Raw genomic sequence first — 20636 nt, 5'->3', positions numbered from 1 at the left:
GCTTACCTAAATGTCTCACATATTACAAAGTATTACATACAACTCCCATTGCATATCCAACGTCATCTCGGTCTTGTATTATCTCTTGTGTCATTCTCACATTTCTTGTTGACCCTTTGGATCTGGTTGCTGGTTGTTTTGTTGTTTTGGTTTTGACCCTTGCCCATTTTACACACACACACACACACACACACACACACACACACACACACATACATTATATATATATATATATATATATATATATATACACATATATATATACATATATATATATATACACACACACACACACACACACACGTTTTTGCCTTTCCAGTGAATCTCTTGTTTCTATTTATGGTTTTGACCTTTACAATAGCAAGTGTCTGCTTAATTTCACTAATGTTACAATTACGAGAATTAAGAATTAATTATGGCAACCAACCTTAATAACTGACTTAAGTACACGTTGAATGACTGTTTGTTGTCTGGAAGTCTGATTCCTGCTACTACAGCTACATTTATTCTTGTCTCTGCAGTTCACCTTTTTATACAGTGACTGAAAACACACTGAAAAACACACTGCTCTAATTTCACAGTCGGTTCTATTTTAGAAACACGCTTTACAGCCATACCAAAGCAGTACATTTGATTTCCACCTCCACATTTAACTCATCTGTAGCAGTAAACACACATACTCACACACTAGTAAACTATGGGTGAGAATATACAGCTACCAATGGTAGTACCTGGGTAGCCACCTCAGCAACTGGGATCGAAACAGCAACCTTCCAGTCCCAAGCGACCTTCCCAAACCTTTAAGCCACAGCTGCCCTCTTTCACTGAACGTGGACATGAATGCATTATAACTTTTCTGGAAGTGGATTGTGAGGAGTTAAATTCAGCACCGCTGACTGTATCACCGGTAACACATTAAACAAAACCGAGTTAAATGGAAACGGAGTGGTAGGGCTGCTACTTTACTGTTCAAAATGAGAGAAAACTTTCCATTGAACCAGTTGTAGATTCTGTGACATCGAGTCAAACCGCAAAGCCGGAACATGATTTACATTTCCAAAGCCGCCAGACTTCCACATTGCTTTTCAAAGCAAGGCTTTCCCTACTACAGCAATCTCCAGAGAGTGAGAGCAATTTACGTGTAAGTGTACAGGATCAACACAGTTACTGGCAACCGGACAACAACAAACAGCTTGTTCCATTTTTACTTTAAGGAAAAATCTCCTCAGGCATCACTGGACCTGATCCAAGATGGAGAGTAGCAACCCCCGCCACCTCCTCTACACGCACACACAAACTCCTGACAACACCAGGAGGCTTTGAGTTAATCTCAGCATAGCTCATCTCCTCTTGCGCCAATGCTAAAACCCACACAAGTGGGCCAAATCAATGGCTCAGAAAAGTCCATCGATCAGGGAGTTTATGCTTGAACCAGCACGCCCTGGCTAGCACAGGCAGATAAGTGTGATCACTGTGTTCCTCACTTCAGTTCCTGCACTTAACTAAAACCAGACAGTTTCTCCAGAGCATCCAGTCTCTCCTGCCCAAGGACAAAGGTCGGCTTTCACCAATCAAGTCTCGAGCTCAGGCGCTGCCTTCTGAAGAGTCTCATCCCAATCATTTGGCTGATGTGGAATGACAAATCAATCACGCTGTCACTTAGGCCTCGGGATGTGACTGAATTATAGCAGAGTGGAGACATAACTTCATGCTAATGGACGTGTCCCTAGATGACCTTGATTGTCATGCCGTGTAATGATTTGGGAATGGGGTGTCATCTTTAGAGGTCACTGGGGGGGTCTCCTGCCCATCCGTTTAGACAGAGTGAGGTACATGGGAGGAGTCTATCAGTGCAGGCCATGTGCTGTCCATTGCTTTATCTCACAGAGGTCACACTATAGGTCAAACCTTAGTGACCTTGTAGCCATATGCTTCTGCAATGAGAGGACTCAATCGGCCTTGATGTGTGACTAGATGATTTTAGATGATTTCCAAGGCATTTCATTCCAAAGCGTGATGCAGACTACAGTATGGATAAAATGGAATTTGCTCCAATATGACAAGTGATTATCAGCTTAACAATGAATTCTGGAACAATTCTGGTGTTGGAAAGCAACTTCTTATTTGAGGTACGATGTTCATATTTCATTAACATCTATGATTGAATGTATATGCTTGGTATTACCAATACCAATACCTCCTATTATTAATAATATTTGGGCTTGTATATTTGTATCTGAACAATCTCCTGTAGAATATATGCATATTCAGCCAGCGTTAAGAATATATGTATGTATGTCTATATATATATATTAATGAATGCATATATACCCTTCGAATTAATGCTGCATTCAGCTCTTTTAGCACTGAGCTACAGCATTAAATTTTTGCATTGCGCTGTGGAGCAGGGGAATGATGTTCTCTGGAATGATGGTGCTCTATCCAGTACCTTTTTATTCAGGGTTTGAATGCAATCAAATCCTCACAGCAATGCTCTAAAATCTTGTAGCTAATGCCTTCCTTTGACAGTAGAGACAGTTACTCCAACAAAAGCAGGACAAAGCTTTTTAATACTCTTGATTTTGGAAGAAACTACAAATGACCAGGTGTTCCAATACTTTTGTGTTAATGTGGAAATTTTCTTCCTGTTGCCAAAATAGTTGAAATACTGGCTACAATGTATTGTGTAATGTACAGTTGTAATGTGTATAATTTTCCCTCCCCACTAGCCAGGACTCATATTTACTGCTTCTATATCACCTCTCTATACTTCCTCGGTAGCAACTAGTATTGGAAATAACCAAAATCAAAACATACATAGGTCAGAAACATTATTGGCGAAACGGAGACATCATCCGTCAAGGCTGCGTGGGTGAAGTTCACATCCTTCTCTAAAGATGCATTGGGCAGCAGGTCGATGACTATGTGTGGTCTCTGAGCTACTGTATCCAGATGATCAATAGAGACAAACAAGACCAGGTCAATACAAACAAGTGACCCTACAGGCCAATCCTCTAAACTGAGGGGGTTTTCTTGGAGGATGCAATGGATCTCTGGAGAACTCAGGCAACCATCATTTGCAGTGAGGAGGTATATTAAATGTCAGGCAGTGCTCAGGCAGTCTTTTGGCAGCAAAGAAAGAATCTGCAGGTTAAGTTCTTTAATTCTCGCCGTCAGATTCTGGACACTGCACACGGCTACATTTAGGCCACTGCTGACCAAAAGACGTCTTGGAAGCAACAGAGATATCAACACACTGAAACACAGAGGTAGAAATACAAACAGTGAAGCTACTGAGAGTAGCTAAAATAAATCAATAAAAATAAAAAAATACGTAGTCATTTTTTAAATATTGTAGACTTCTAAAAAACTAATATTGTAAAGACAAATATTATGAGATGAACGACCCATTGTGCAGACTTCAAATGTTGGTTTGCTTTCACATGTACAGAAGCAATGGACGCTGATGTGTCCTTGAATCCATGAGGTTTGGATAAGGCAGCCAGCAGTATCTCAGTTTCCAGACCAGTTACTGTAAAATGGGTGTGCAATGGTCTCTCGAATGATCCGTATTGAACTGTCAAGTCTCCTCCATCTCATCCTATCCCATCCCAGGCTGAAATAGTTTTCCCCTTATTTGAAGCCAGCTCCACACAGAATGCCCATCAACTCCACATTTCCAACAGAAGGATCACTTGTTGCTCTGGCAACGAGGCCTCTCGGAAAATTTCGGCACTTGACTGGCTCAGCGCTGGCGATTGAGCACGTTTGAACTATTAGCCCTGGCGTACTGTGGGGAGCTAGGCCCACTTATCTCCCTCCACCCGAGACAACATCCATATTCAGCAGCCAACCTCGCTCCGCAACTGCTGGGTACTGATGAAAGAAAAGAGAATTAAGCACAACACTCTAACGTGTTAAAATCAGCGCCTGGCGAACGTCGAGATCAGAGGTTGAGACTGGAAGAGCTGCCACTCTCAACTGCCGAGAATGACAAGGTTGACTGAAGGGGAGCAGATCAACACTCTGTACTGTGGAACCACAGAGGCGGGAACGAGGCTGGATGTGTTGTGACACACTGTCTTTACCTTCTGTCCTGGAGCCATGAGCTCTCGCTGGGCTGCACAGAGCTCTCCTGTCAATCCAATTAGAGGAGCAAAAGCCGCACAAACTCCCTGGTCATCATTTGACAAATAACCCCCCATTATATTTTACAGTGCTTCCCACACATGGCCTGATGGCCTCCTTAAGGAGTATATCCACCCTCAATATCTGCTGGTCTTCCACCAATGGGAGTGTCACCATTTGGAAGATTGCTGGAAAACAATCCTTCACTGTCATCATCATCACAGCAGGACTGAACTGTCGACCACTCGGGGGCGCACTAGCCAGTGTAATAAAACCACATATAATGGCTTTTGTTGGACATTTCTGCTTTATTCACTTTTTTATACTTGAGATGCATTGTCAGGCCTTGACAAACAGGCATGTTTGTCTCTCTGCCGACAGTTTAGTCTTAGTAAGTGAAATGCTGCTCAATTGGGTTGAGGTCAGGTGACTGATTTGATTTATTTGCCCTAAAGCAACATTTTGTAGCACATTTACATTCCAATAACAGCTTCAGCATCATTTTGAGGGTAAACTGACTTGAGCAGAATGGCGTCTCAGTCCTTGCCACTACGGGTTCAGAACACTGCTACTGGATTTGATTCCATTCAGTGACTTTAGCGAAGTCAGGATGTTGGATAATCACCAACCCATGGCACTTCCTCAGGGGCATGGTGCCAACAGGTTCATGTTTACCTGCTCCAGAGAGACTGGATTCTTCCCTACAGAGACTAGACAAGCTATGTGTTCAACCTGAAGTAGCTAAATACATTCACTGGAATGGGTGCCTACTAACATGGACTAACATGGACATAGTGTGTATCTTATAGTAGTATAATGTATAGTATAACCCTACTTCACGCTTAAGCAGACCTCAGTACAACAGTAGGTAATACCAACATATTAGTAAAGCATACCCTTTACAACATATGGCTTTAGCAAGGGCTGTGGGAATTCCTATGAAATCCCAGTTTGTTGCTAACTTAAGAACAGCAGGCCTATCATCTCTGGTTCTCTCTCTGACATTAAATGATTCTCCTCTGCTGCGGGTCTCCCTGGATGGGAACGCAGGTGTGTTTCTGCTCCGATTGAGGAGGCCAATAGAAAACAGAATGGTAGAGAAATCACTGTCGGAGAACAGCCATTACTGTCAAAGAGAGGCAGAGACAGAAGGATGAGGGAAGGAGAGAAAAAGATGTTTGTATGTATGTTTGGGTTGCAGCAGTATTCTGTTTTTTTAGTCAACTGATTAACCCCTTATGCTCTGGGACTCTTATTACCTTGGTATACCAACCCCATGTGTAGCTTTCTAATTTTATTTATTTATGTATGTTCTATTTATTTATTTATTTATTTAGCAAAAAGGAGACAAAAAAAGTATTTAGTCAGTCACCAATTGTGCAGGTTTTCCCACTTAAAAAGATGAGAGAGGCCTGTAATTGACATCATAAGTAGACCTCAACTATGAGAGACAAAATGAGAAAAAATTCTGAAAATCACATTGTCTGATTTTTAAAGAATTTATTTGCAAATAATGGTGGAAAATAAGTATTTGGTCAATAACAAAAGTTCATCTCAATACTTTGTTATATATTCTTTGTTGGCAATGACAGAGGTCAAACGTTTTCTGTAAGTCTTCACAAGGTTCCACCGTTGCTGGTATGTTGGCCCATTCCTCCATACAGATCTCCTCTAGAGCAGTGATGTTTTGGGGCTGTCGGCGGGCGACACAGACTTTCAACTCCCTCCAAAGGTTTTCTATAGGGTTGAGATCTGGAGACTGGCTAGGCCACTCCAGGACCTTGAAATGCTTCTTACGAAGCCACTCCTTTGTTGCCCTGGCAGTGTGCTTGGGATCATTGTCATGCTAAAAGACCCAGTCACGTTTCATCTTCAATGCCCTTGCTGATGGAAGGAGGTTTGCACTCAAAATCTCACAATACATGGCCCCATTCATTCTTTCATGTACACGGACTAGTCGTCCTAGTTGTGTTTGTACCAAACAGTTCTACTTTGGTTTCATCTGACCATAAGACATTCTCCCAATACTCCTCTGGAACATCCAAATGCTCTCTAGCAAACTTCAGACGCGCCCGGATCTGTACTGGCTTAAGCAGGGGAACACGTCTGGCACTGCAAGATCTGAGTCCCTGGCGGCGTAGTGTGTTACTGACGGTAGCCTTTGTAACGTTGGTCCCAGCTTTCTGCAGGTCATTCACTAGGTCCCCCCGTGTGGTTCTGGGATTTTTGCTCACCGTACTTGTGATCATTTTGACCCCACGGGCTGAGATCTTGCGTGGAGCCCCTGATTGAGGGAGATTAGCAGTAGGTCTCCCATTTTCTGATTATTGCTCCCACAGTAGATTTCTTCACACTAAGCTGCTTGCCTATGTCAGATTCAGTCTTCCCAGCCTGGTGCAGGTCTACAATTTTGTTTCTGGTGTCCTTCGACAGCTCTTTGGTCTTCACCATAGTGGAGTTTGGAGTGTGACTGTTTGAGGTTGTGGGCAGGTGTCTTTTATACTGTTAACAAGTTCAAACAGGTGCCATTAATACAGGTAATGAGTGGAGAAGTTACAGGTCTGTGACAGCCAGAAATCTTGCTTGTTTGTAGGTGACCAAATACTTATTTTCCACCATTATTTGCAAATAAATTCTTTAAATATCAGACAATGTGATTTTCAGAATTTTTTTTTTCTCATTTTGTCTCTCATAGTTGAGGTCTACCTATGATGTCAATTACAGGCCTCTCTCATTTTTTTAAGTGGGAGAACTTAAACAATTGGTGACTGACTAAATACTATTTTCCCCACTGTACCTATACGTATATCTATTATAAAAGTAAATACGTTCAAATCAACTTTTTTTTTTGTTAAACATTTTTTTGTTGTTTTTTTAATGCCTTTATGGATCATTGTATCTGATTATGAAGAAGAAGAAGAAGAAGAAGCAGAAAAAGAAGAATAGGAGTAAGAACAAGAAGAACAAAAATAAGTGAAATACTGTATACTGTGATACTGTAAAACCCTGATATTTTCTGAGACGGTTATCATACTATCAAATATCATACTTGAGCTTCAAAATATTTTTTTAACATGAAAGTTTTTAAAGGTTCAAATACTGAAGCAGTTAAAACACAGTTTAAAGAAGCAGCTCTGCAAGAGTAATTCTGCAATTTTCAAAACTTTCAAAATTTCAAAAAAGTCCACTCATCCCTGGCATTTACTTTGGTAAGAAGTCCTTGGGGCAAAAATCCATTCCCAATTTAGCTTAGAATGTAGGAATCTATACTTAATATAACCTCTGTCAGGAGAATAGGGGAATTTGAACAGGAACTGGCAACAAAATTGGACTGGATTCTTGGTCATTTGACCCTAGTATTGATTAAGTCAGGCCAAGAAACCACAGTCTATGGACGGCTTACTGGAGCTGAACAAAGAAACAGACTCTCACAATGTTTGAGAAATCCACATAATTTCAGTTCAGTTCACTGCAGCTCTGTACTGATGTAGAAAGCTAAACCGAACCTTAGCATGCAGCAGGCTTGGGACATGGTAAGCACACATACAACCCAATACACTCATAAATCTGTACAACACATATACATTTAAAAAATTGTAAGAAAATGCCATTTCTGAAGTCAGCTACTTTTGTGATAGATGGTAAGAGCTGTAGGTCTGACTGCTTTGCAGGAGATGTAGGTAAAAAGCTGTTAAAAGGGGTCACACGTCTGAGAGCAGTACAACAGACACATCTTGAATTAACATTATTATTCCTTTAAAATATTCATACATTCCTTTAAACATGATCAGTCTCTTCTGCATTACTAATGGTAGATATTTATACTGCAAATTGTACTGCAGTGATTATGTGCGGTTCACTTTTTTACTGTAGATTTCAACACAGTTTTATATACATGCATATACATTTCCTTGTATATTGTAGCTATCACAAAAAGCAGAGAAGATAAAATAATAACTAAGAGAGGGGAAGAAGAAAATAATGGTGAAGAGAAAAGAATACCAGAGAAGAGAGGAATGGAGAGGAAAAGAGAATAATGGAGAAGAGAAGAAAAAAAATAACAAAGAAAAAAATAATAGAAGAGAAGAGAGGAGAAGAAAAGAGAAGAAGAGAGAAAGGAATAACAGAGAAAAGAAGAGAATAATGGAGAAGAGAAGAGCATAACAGAAGAGAAGAGAAGAAAAGATAATAACGGAGAAGAGAATAGAACAGAAGAGAAGAGAATAACAGAGAAGAGAATAACAGAGAAGAGAATAACAGAGAAGAGAAGAGAAGAGAAGAGAATAACGGAGAAGAGAAAAGAAGAGAAGAGCAGAAAAGAGAAGAGCAGAGCAGAGCAGAGCAGAGCAGAGCAGAGCAGAGAAGAGAAGAGAAGAGAAGAGAAGAGAATAACGGAGAAAAGAAGAAAAGAAAGGAAAAGAGAATAACGGTAAAGAGAAGAGAAGAGAATAATGGAGAAGTCCAGGCAGAGTTGTATGGTGTGTGTGTGTTACAATAGAGTAGTTACAGACAGTGTGTGGTAGACAGTGGTACAGGTAAGTGTACTCCATCTATAATCATTTGGCAGCTATAGAGCAGTGAAATGAAGGTGAGGGAGCTGCTCTCCTGTCTGTGTGGGGTTATAATCAGATTACAGTCAACCAGAGCACACACTCTTTCATCTGAACCGCTCTCAAACCTTTCCTTTCCCCCATTCTCTCCATCACCTCTCACAATCCTTCCCCCACTCCCCCTTCTACTGGACTGCAGCTCTGTCCATTATACGCCTTACTCTCGCTCTGTGTCTCTCCATCACCACACAGCTGTTCATCATGTTTTCACACACATACATGTGCGCACACACACACACACATAGTCTTGTGTAGCAAGACCATGATGGCTAGAGTGTAGAGGGTTCACAGTGCATTATGGGGTGCAAGAGCATGGCACATTTTCCTCTCCCTCTCTCTCTCTTTTTTTCGCGCTTCAATTATTTGCTTCAGGGGGCAATTATTCTACCCTCTCCATCCAAACTTTTTCTCTTTCTAACTTTCTCTGTGTGGACATCATGCACACTATCTGTCCTTTCACTCATGTGCCACTTACTCTGTGGCGGCAGCATCTCTCTCTCTCTCTCTCTCTCTCTCTCTCTCTCTCTCTCTCTCTCTCTCTCTCTCTCTCTCTCTCTCTCTCTCTCTCTCTCTCTCTCTCTCTCTCTCTCTCTCTCTCTCTCTCTCTCTCTCTCTCTCTCTCTCTCTGAAGCAGAAGTAGTCAGAATACCTTATCTCTACTTTAGCTCGAGATGGGACAACAGAAAATCTAACTCTGAGGAGCACTGTGGGTCAGAGGTCACAAGTTTGAATCCCAAACTATGCTTCTTTGCCATCAGCGACCGGAGTCTGAGAGAGCACAACTGCGGGTGGGCAGATGGCACTCTCTCCCATTTTCACTCTAAAAGTAATGTTGGACACCACAGGCAACTGTTACCTGGCGATTACACATTGGCGGCAGTTTGGAAAAAGCGGCTGCTGGCTTCGCAAGTTTCAGAAGAGACATGTTAAGTCCTTACCTTCCTAGTACCAAATTGGGAGGAAAAAAGGGGTAAAAAAAACAAACAAACAAAAGACTGGGCAAAAAGACGGGACAAAAGACAGTCAAACTCGGAGGCAAACTCAATTTTAGCTGGGGCAGGATAACAGAGAGTCAAACTCGGACGCAGAATCTATAAGAGTCTCCATTTTGGGGAAGCGAGGGACTTTTTCTAAACAGTTAAACCGGCGTGAGTTCTGATTCCGTGAGAGAACCGCCTCAACTTGTTAATCCCCTAAATATTTAAATATTAATCCCCTAAATATTTCGTTACATATACATATGTAACTAAATATTTATACACTTGGTCAAAGTGAATGTTTCACACCATCTGGAATTTACCAAATGTCAGTCACAGAATTTCTTACTGCTACCTCACGAACATAGGACTTGATGTTCTTCAGAAATGTTATCTAGAACAGTTAGAGCACTCTGTGAACCTGCAGGGTCAAGCACATTTTATGGACATATCAAGACTTGTTTCTTATAGACTGTTTTTATAATATTTGAAAACCACAGCTGCCCTGTCTATTCAGTAGACATTTCTATGATGAAAGGACCAGTAGAAATTATTTACAGGCAAAATGATCAGGTTAAGAACATTAAAGTTACCACTGATGGCACATTCTTGCAAACCACAACCAGTCATCTCACATCTCTTTCTACTGACTTACTACACTCCTCCTAATCCAAGACCTTCCACAGCCTTAATGGCCTCCAAATACTGTCTAAACACACCTCTGTGCCTAGAGCACAACAAAAGAGAACTCATCTCATCTCCTCTACTGCTATAGATCTCCCATGCACCGCAGTACCGGAACTAAACAATGGGCAGAGCAATAAGGAGTAGGCTTCTCTATCTCAGCCTGGCGATCAGACATTGGTGGGGTGGGGTGGGGGTGTATGTGTTATTGAGCGCTAGTTGCCGGAGCCTTTAAACCAATAAGGGCTGATGGCGAGCCAGAGGGGAGATCAGGGAGATTGAGGGCGTCAGAGAGCATCTAATCCAACTCCCCTTCACTGCCTAACACCGTGCCGGGCCCACAGCACACTAGATTAAGGATACAGCACTGCGCTTGATTGTCATTCGCCACGCCAGAGCACGAGGAAATCGAGCCACACCCCAAGCCCAAGCAAGAGCTGATAACCGAAGCTGATATGAAAAGATAGAGCAGGAGAACGCTTCATTGGTGACAGAAACTTCACTAATCAGGAGAAATCAAGAGGAGAGAGAAGAGAATCGTAGTTGATGCAATAGATGAAAATCTTTCAAAGCTCATGTCGCTTCCAACAAAGTAGCATCTACCCTGAATCAAGTCTCTGTTTTCCGGTCTGTGCCACTCAGTCATGTGGATAAGGCGAGACGGGATGCAGCAGGATCTACCGGAAGCAAATCCAATTCATTTTCAGAGACTGCTTAAGCCTTAACTAAAGGTAGAAGGAACTGAAGATCATACCGTTTTTTTTTTTGTTTGTTTTTTTTACATTACTTTACATATAGTAAGTGCTTAGCAGCATATCATCATGTCCACATATGTTTTTTATGACATTTTTAGCCACTCATACATTGTGTGAACACTCCATGGCATGTATGGAGTGTATGTTTTTTTTATTTTTTTTTTTTACGAGGTGTGAGGTTTTATGTAGTTAAACAGAGCATCATTTTGACCATGAATTTTGGTTGTATTTGAATGGCTACTTCTTGAGATTTACCTTAAAGATCTTAAAAATAAAATTTTTTATATTACAAAAATTACAAAAGCCATTTCAGATTAACATTTGAGCTTAGATAGGTATAAAGCCCCCAACATTGACAACTGTGGAACAGTGGAACTGTGTTCACTGGAATGATGGTCTAATCCAAATCTTTGAGATGAGACGAATGCAATCCAGTCCTTACAGCAATGCCTCACAATCTAGCAGAACGCCTTCGCTGGACAGTAGAGACAGTAACTTCAACAATAGTAGGACAAACCCTTTTTTAACACCATTGATTTCGAAAGAAACAATGAACCACATAGTACATCCCTTATTGTTGAACTTTTCATACATGACAGATGTCTGGCTTTTAAGTTGTCTCTATCTCAAGGACTAATGGTTACTACACCTCCACCCAGCATCCCTCCAGCACTCTGTTTGCTTCTGTCTTTCCTCAGCACTGCAGAGAGTCACTATGGGTAATGAATATTAATCAGGCTCAGAACACACACCTAAAGCAGGTCGGATTCAGCCCCATCTTTGTCTGGATCCTTTCCTTACACAAACACACACACACACACACACACACACACACACACACACACACACACACACACACACACACGTGTCATGTAATATCATAACTGAACAGTTATATATACACCCAAGTCTGACCCTGACCTTAACCATAGACCCCTAAAGTACATTTTTGTTTATGTTGATACATAAACATTTATAAAATGTAGAAACATGTATACCTGCCCCACATCATCTGTACATGCTGCTCTTCTGGAGTTACATAATACATACAAAATTAAGTACATCTAAATCTCAACATCTGTTTGATGCCAATATGAATGATTCAGACGCATGTCTGTAACAAATCTAGTCTCAAACAGCACACCTTTATACTGTATGACGTAACAAGGCTCATCTAAAGTAAAGTACTTTAAGTAAACATACACTATATGGACAAAAGTACTGGGACACTTGCTCATTCATTATCTCTTCTGAAATCAAGGGTATTAAAAATAAGAGATTATCCTGCTTCTGTTGGAGTAACTGCCTCTACTGCCCAAGGAAGGCTTTCTACTAGACTCTGGAGCATTGCTGTAAGGATCTGATTGCATTTAGTGACAAGAGTGTTGGTGAGGTCAAGATGTTGTATGATCATTACCCTACCTCACAGCACCTGTAAGGCATGGGCTAGAGGGGTATAAAGCTCCCCAGCTCATGCAATAGGATTGGGATGGGTTGGGGAGTTGGAGGGCATTCCAAATTTTTAAAGCACATATCTATCAATACCGATATGATTCCAATATTATCATGCATCCCTGGTATTCTTCTGCAAGGAGATCGATCAAATGCACCAACAGCATTAGGTTATCAATAACCACAATATAAATATTGTGCACCTCCTAAGACAAGGATTTTATTTGCTCAACCGATGTGTGTATTTAGTTGTATGTGTCTCTTTATGTGTGTTTGTGTGTGTGTATATCCATCACAGCACTCGCTGGGTTTAGTTTCACAAATGCTAACTATTCCCTCAGGAGCCGGCTTCATACCGCATCACATCTCCTACGGCCCCTCAGCACTCAATCACACACAGTCTTCTTCCCTCTCTTTCATTCTCTCCCTCTCTCTCTCTCTCTCATACACACACACACACAAGCCAATGGTTATAAATCATGGACACACTCTCCACCTGTCACACACTCAATGAAACTCATTGCTTACCTGTCCAGCCCCAAACTCGTTGAGTGACCAGAACCTCATCTTTTTTCCCATCTTTTCTCCAGTCTTTCCATCCATTCCGACCTCACATTATTCCCCAACCATGCTTATATTATACATGTGCTTTCACACTAGACCTGGCTATTCCTCCACAATCCCCCTCCCCTCCCACCCCTCACCTGCTCCCCCGGTGAGACTGTGTGTTGTGGGCATTCTGGCAGGCCTGCGAGTCATGTCGCCTTAGCACGGAGCTGCCCGTGCAACTGTGACGCCAGACACACACCATGCTGCATTTGCATTTAAAAAGGTGACATTTGCGGCCAGAGAGCAGAGAGGAGACAGGTGGGGGTGGTTTGGGGGGGTAGGGGGGGTAGCAAGGTGCTCAACAGGCTCATATTCAGTGACCGCAGAATGAGACAATGAGAATGTCAAGGGGAAACAGCATGACAGCTCTTTGTCCTTCCACATGAGAGTGAAAGAAATCAGTTAAAGCCCCGCTCACGGAAGCCTCCGCTGACAGGCCTGACCACTGAGCCATATGTGTCCACCTGCAGCGCAGAGATTCTAATGAGTGTCTATTCCATAATTAGACTGCGGCTTCCTGGTGATTCCTTATTTCTAATGTCCACAGGTGCTGCCGTTTTATCTGCGGCCCAGCTCGGGTTATTATAGGAACGATTTGGCAACAAACTCAACAACAATTTATTTTGGTATTTTCCCCAAATTCCCTAAAATTGAGCAGATCCCTCAACAATCTGCCACAACCGAAACTGATCCGTCAAGGCATGGACTCCACAAGACCTCTGAAAGCTTCCTGTGGTATCTGGCACCAACATGTTAGCAGCAGATCCTTCAAGTTGTGGAAGTTGTGAGGTGGGCCTCCATGGATCACATCAATCTCGAGTCTTAGGTGCCCATGACCTGGTCTGGAGAGAGCTTTATTACTGAGGAGATGTGTAAAGTTTTCATTACAGACGTCCCCCTGTTCTAATCCAATTCAAGGATTTTGTCCATTTTTATACAGAACAGTATATCTTGCCATTTCAGAGAAAGGGGAAAGAAAAGAAAGGGCCTAAGGAGTAATGTAATGTAAGGTAAGAGTAATGGATGAGGAATGTGTTCTTAGATGTTGAATATGAAATAAAACCCAGGGGAAGAACGTAGCTCTGATTGGACCTCTGATGTAAGTTAAAATCAAGCTTCTGTGAAAAGAAAGAAAAAAAGGCAAGCCTCAAGATCTTGAATCTCCAATATTATGTTTGGAGCAGTATGATATCATGCACTTACTGATTCATTGAAACATAAACATAAAATATAAAGATGGCAGATACAGCTGTACTGGATATCAAAAAGAAAAAAAGAAAACATCTGATATAATCATGTAAAAAAATCTATCTTTTTCTTTATTTCACACTGTGTATTTCTTTGTGGGGGTAGTATAGTGTTTGAGTGAGGTAAAACTGTCTAACTGTGTTGCCTGTATTAATGGGAGTTAATAAGTTTGATCACAGCCATATTGTAGCCAGAAGTCTAAGAGAACGCAACTGACACCACTTTGGTGGATTGTCCTCCCTCTCTGCCCACCACTCTGCGTGATTCTAGACAGGTAGGGATCTCCTCCAAGCATGCTGAGCTGGCTGATGGATCAGGTCTGTGTAAAACCTTTTTTTTTTTACAAAACTATGACTCCAATAGTTTACAGACAACACCTCAGAAAAGTATTACAAAGCAGTTAGAGCACAACTTTTCAAAGCCTGCATCATATTCAGAACTACTGCTTCACCTCCAGCAGCACGGGTCTTCAGAAGTATCCCCCTCGACTCGTAGGGCTGTTCCGGGGGCGTTTATCCTCTCAGCATTGGTACATGAGGACGGCTGGGAGACATCGTTGATCAGCTCATTAGCTCTGTGAGAGGTGCAGGTTGGCCACGGGTTGGCTCAGTGAGCACTGTGCGCTGTGTGTGTGTGTGTGTGTGTGTGTGTGTGTGTGTGTAACATGAAGAATCAGCTTGGGGGCGGAGGTAGGGGTAGTCTCATTTCTCAGCATTACATAAAGCTTCAGGGGCCTCTCAGCACAGCTCACATTCCAGGCTAACACAGAGCTGCTGATCCCCAAACACACACACACACACACACTCAATCACAGATACCTCTCTATATACATGCAAGTTGGCCATAAGCAGTTTATGAAAAAGACATTTTGGCCATTTAAAACTTCCCAGGCTTATTACACACCACTGAAAGCCTTATTACTGAGTGACTACAGGGACGTCTGTGCAAACTGATGGGTCTATTCCTCTGGAATAGAGGTGTATAATAAAACTATAGGGGATCAAGTGCCTATTTACAACTCTAGTATAACACAAGTTATTTTTTGGTGGGCTCATGAATTATTTGTATTACAGTATTACAGGTATTCCATGCATGCAACTGTGCATAATTTGTACATTACTTATTGCGGTGCATTGTGGGATTATTAAAGTGCACTGAAAATTCTGTACTGTGCTTTTAGACAACACTAGAAAATGGAGGAAGACCCAAGTACGTTATAGAGTAGCACTGTCTGAGTTCATGTTGTGGGGTTAGCCGTAGTCTGAGGTTGTCCAGTGTGTTTTTGAGAGAGAGTGGACGACGCCGGAGAGGAGATAAGCTGTGCTGGCTGGGTTTGGCCTTTAGTCTAGCACAGAAATCCAATCACTGCCTTGTGCACTGCTTTCGGCACCCCCATTTCCCAACCAGTCACAACAGGGATTGCCCCAGTCAGGTCGCACAGCACTTCCAACAGTCCATCACTGATGCATGGTAACTCGTTAGACTCCAAAACCTACCAATGTCTGAAGGGGATATGTATGCTCACCAGTGTGACTAATGCACATCCTGGGAATGGCTTTCTCAGGAAACGGACTACAAGTAACAAAAGCACTACGTGTGCATTTCCGGTTCTGGTATCAGAATATAAACATTTTTGTACAGTCCGAGCGGCAAACACGGGTCAATATGGACACCATAATACTTGACACTACACTTCGCCCAAGTACTCTTTGAAGAGGTGGGACGTTAGTCTGTGTTTGAAGACAGCAAGCGACTCTGCTGTTCGGACACCCTGGGGACGTTCGTTCCACCACTTCCGTGCCGCTGCATTCTGGATAAATTGCAGGGACATGATGGTGCGCAAAGGGAGACTAGCCAGACCAGCCATTCTTCACAATGTCTGTAGAATTCTTGAAGTTTCAGCTGTACGGGTCCATGTTAACACTGCCTGGGCTAGAACATGGGCTGGTGTATGTACATTGTGAGGGCATAAATATGAATTATTCAACAAAATAAAAAACGCCTGTTTTATCACCTTCTTTTGCTAATGCCGGATTTACATTTGAAGGAGAGGACAAGGTATATTTCATGTACTGTACTGAGCTCTCCCTATTCAACTATGCAAAGACAAATAAATACAGTTCTCCACATATTGCAGCTTTAAACAAACTGCAGCATATTTAGACCACACACTCAGCCTCAGGCAGAGGGAATGCTGCAGCATGGGAATATTTATACAGGCTTTGTGTTAACCACACCACTTGGAGCCACTGCATTCAGCACAAATTAGGCTTTATTGAATTCAATATCAACAAGTTTTACACATCCACCGGGGGACTGTAAACAATCCACAAGCCACTCCAAGCTAACCGTTTCTCAGTGTCCAATCCCCAATCTGATCAGCTTCCTCATTTCCAGGTCCTGTTATGGACCTTCACGTAATACAAAATGTCAACGCTATATGTTTTACATCACACTGTGGGGATTCTTAATGTCTTAAGCAATTGAATGGAGCTTAAAAACATGCTAAACAATATTTTCAGATTTTCATTTTAGATACTCAAACAATACATCAGTACTTCAGTAGCCTAACTTAACTAGTGCTTTTCTGACTGGATATTATATATAAGATTGTCACCTTTTCTTGAACACAATTAATTGTTCATTTGCTGTCATTTCACCAGTTTATCCATTTAGATGTTTTGTTTTATGATGTGTTAGCATTAAATTATAAAAGTTGTTCAAAATTACCAGATAACCTATGATGTGATGTTCTTAGCTGTGCATGTCTCTGTGGGGTAGTAGTGTGTTTGAGTGATGTGCTTCAAATAAACATAGCTCTTAACTCAACTGTCTATACGGTGTTGCTATTATCTGTATCCGTATCTAGGAGTCCAAGTTCTCCTTCTCTGCTTATTACTCTGCAAGGTTCTATGCAGTTATGGTTCTCCTCCAAGTGTGTTAAGCTGTCAACATGCTAGCCTTCATCTTCCCAATGATGGTAGAACCATGGGGATTCAATGGGAGACACATTAAATGAAGGCCAAAATTGAGGGTTATCTGCCCTTTCAAACCTGGTATTGGTGAAAGATAACAACATTTACAATTTAGCGGATCCAGAGCGATTCACAGTTTGGAGTCCTGCTGGATTAGTTACCTGAACCCTTGTCTGCTGTATGTATGGCAGCAATGTTACAGAGCACTTTATACCCATTCCAGCTTAGCCTGTTTCACAAGTCAAAGGTGTTTGTTAACCCAAAAAGCAAGTTACTAATAATCAGCGCTTTATCTGTGGGATTAGACATCTTAAATAACGATGGGAAGTATGAGGACACTGGATTGTGTGCTGACATGACAGTAAATGTGGGTATAACATTCTCTCAGTTTCAAAATTCCCCTTGCACAAAGTTGCATCATGTGTAATTGGCAAACCAACATCTAAGCCTAGAAATTAAGCCTTGAACCACCTCTTTCTGACCACTTTTCTTTCTGTAGCAGAGCGTAGCACATGCAAAATTAAAAAAACACCGCTTGTGTGCCCGAGGTGAAAGCAGACGTGGACTGCATGAGTTCTGCAGGGTTGCTCAGAAAGCAAGAAGGCCTGCAGACCACATCACACACAGTCACAGCCTGAAACCCAGGCAGCTTCACATAACCTGTGGTTAATGTGGCAACATGAAGCGTTAGACGCTTTTACAAATCTCTTCATGTATTTTGCAGAGGCACAAGCTACAGGCGCTGAATGAAGACTTCATGGTGAAACACCATCAGGACTGTCAAAAAGGGATGCATGGTTTTTCAACGTAAGAACTATTTACTCCTTCAGTTAGCAGAGACGGTAATCACAGTGCTTTTTCGAGAACTAGTGGGCAGTTGCTAAATTTAACACAAAAACCTTTCTATTTTTGCTGTTGTTCACTTTTTGATATAATGTGAAATTGTCTGTTTTTTGCATTGTGTCAATACTGCATGATAAATGGCCCAATGAAATCGCTCTGAATTACTTGACGTCTATCGACAGTTGATTTGAGTTTTATTGAGGATTATTTGTGGTTTCATTTTCCACTTTTATGTGTTCAAATCTGCTTATACATTAAGCTGCAAATCTCTATTCTTAGTACTTCCAGAGGTGAGATGAGTTTTCTAGAGGCAGAGATTTCACAGGCTTTGCCTAAATGTACATGGACTCCAAAAAACCTTAAGGATCCACAAGCCACAAATTCCAGTTAAATATTTCAAATGTTTATACAGTAGATTCAGTAACTACCCAACAGTCTCCTATAAGTATAAGCAAATATATCAGAATTACTGTCCATGGTAACTGTGGATATCCTAAAACTACAGCTTACAGAAAATTCTTACTTAAAAGCCCCCACCAAAAAAACTGGACTGCACCACATCCCTTACCACAATTAATAGTTCTAGAAAAGAATCTGTTATGTTGTCTTTTCTGAAATAGCTCAGTAAATATCAGAATAGCAGCTGAAACTCAATTCTCCTTCAGGTTCTTGAGGGAAATGAACAGTTCCCATGCCTGACAGATCAAATAAACACTCCAATAAACACTAAACTGTGGCATGTTTTAGTACAATCATTCAAAGCCTATTTCCTGGCCTCTTAAGGAGAGGAAGGAGCCAAAGGAGGTTCCAGTGCAAGGATGACAGATAAACAACCACAATAACCGTCTACTTTTAAACAAACCGCTGGATGGCTCATTATGAGGCCATATTACCAAATAATAAGAAGAAACTCATCGTTTTATATGTCTCCCATGGAAGACAATTATCCTTAATCAGGTTAGTGCGTCCTCAATTTCACTCCCTATGATCCCAAGGCTGCCTCCATCAGAAGAGCTAATAATGGACCAAGCTTCAGCAGGGGTCTCATTTTACAGTCGATAAATAATGCAATGAATTTAACCGCTTCATTCTCATGTTCCTAAATTTACGTTTTTGTTTTTTTATCGCCCACTTCAAGACCTGTGAAGAGGAGACGGAAATAGGACGATTAAGAAAGAGACAGAGACAGAGACAGAGATAGATAGATAGATAGATAGATAGATAGAGAGAGAGAGAGAGAGAGAGAGAGAGAGAGAGAGAGAGAGAGAGAGAGAGAGAGAGAGAGAGAGAAAGCAAAACACTGAGGATGCTGTCTAGGGGTCTCAGCTATGAGAAGTTTGTGATTTTCATGGCTAACTGCCAGGTACTCCATAAACTCATTCCCAGCAGGCAGCAGACATTAATTTAACGTCAGAAAGATGTTGCATTTTAGTTGAAAATGAAAATCACATTAATGTCAAAAAATGTTGTGGTCGAATAATAAAGTCACATCAAAAACAAACAATTTTGGTTTCCTAACACCATGAGTTAAAACCAAAAACATATCAACGTCTAACAACATTTGAATGTTACGTTGTGTGGATGTTAATATTATGAAGTTTAAAAAATGCCGAGTTTTGGTCACCATACTTCTATATGTTGGCATTGTATGTCAATGTGACGTTAGGATGTTTTGTTTTAGGACGTTATCCTGACATTGAAAATTGGTCACAGCCTACATTCAACCAGATAACAAGGTCTACAGACACTGGTGGCCCAGCTGGGTTAACACTCAAACTGAATTCAACAGGCACAAAAACAACATGATTATACCGTCTATATCCACAAAGGCCCACATTGCCTTCTTCCACTACTGGGCGAGTTGTATTCTGAAGGCCTTACCTTCATTAAAACCGACTCGCTGAGCTTCTCCCGGTTGACTATCTTTATGGCGACTTTCTGACATGTGACGCAGTGCACCCCGAGCTTCACCAAACCTGAGGAAAAAGGAGGAGAAGGAGAAACAGAGGAGTTAATTCACTCCAAAAATGCAGCCACAGAACTGCATTCTCACAGAATGCACATTTCCATATAATACAGGGCTTCAGCACTTCACATATAAACCACAGGCAACAAAACGCCTATAATTCATTCTCTTATTCAACATCAAGCATGAGTATCTCCTGAGCCACATGCCGTTACACAATAAAACACAGCCGTGTCTCCCTCTGCAACCTCACAGCTGTGACGGCAATGCTGCAGAAGATAAGCAGCAGAGCTAACGGCTTTGACGGTGCGCATCTTCCCTGCACAGCTACGGGTTGCTCTGAAAGGCCATCCACCACACAGATTCAGATCAGTGCCCAGAGACCAGGG

The 20636-nt window shown here is 41.6% G+C and overlaps 1 protein-coding gene across 3 annotated transcripts in view; it reads right to left on the bottom strand.

Annotated features, from left to right (window-relative positions):
• The window catches only part of brsk2a (BR serine/threonine kinase 2a), a 239743-nt gene that overhangs the window by 86993 nt on the left and 132114 nt on the right, over nt 1–20636 (bottom strand). For all 3 annotated transcript variants that reach the window (XM_072669124.1, XM_072669138.1, XM_072669132.1), the window contains exon 2: nt 20163–20257. In XM_072669124.1, coding sequence (XP_072525225.1) covers nt 20163–20257 — 95 coding nt within the window. The remainder of the gene's footprint in view (nt 1–20162; nt 20258–20636) is intronic.

The sequence above is a fragment of the Salminus brasiliensis genome, chromosome 2, assembly GCF_030463535.1.
Source record: "Salminus brasiliensis chromosome 2, fSalBra1.hap2, whole genome shotgun sequence".
Taxonomy (NCBI): Eukaryota; Metazoa; Chordata; class Actinopteri; order Characiformes; family Bryconidae; genus Salminus; species Salminus brasiliensis.
This window is presented reverse-complemented; position numbering and strand designations above follow the sequence as displayed.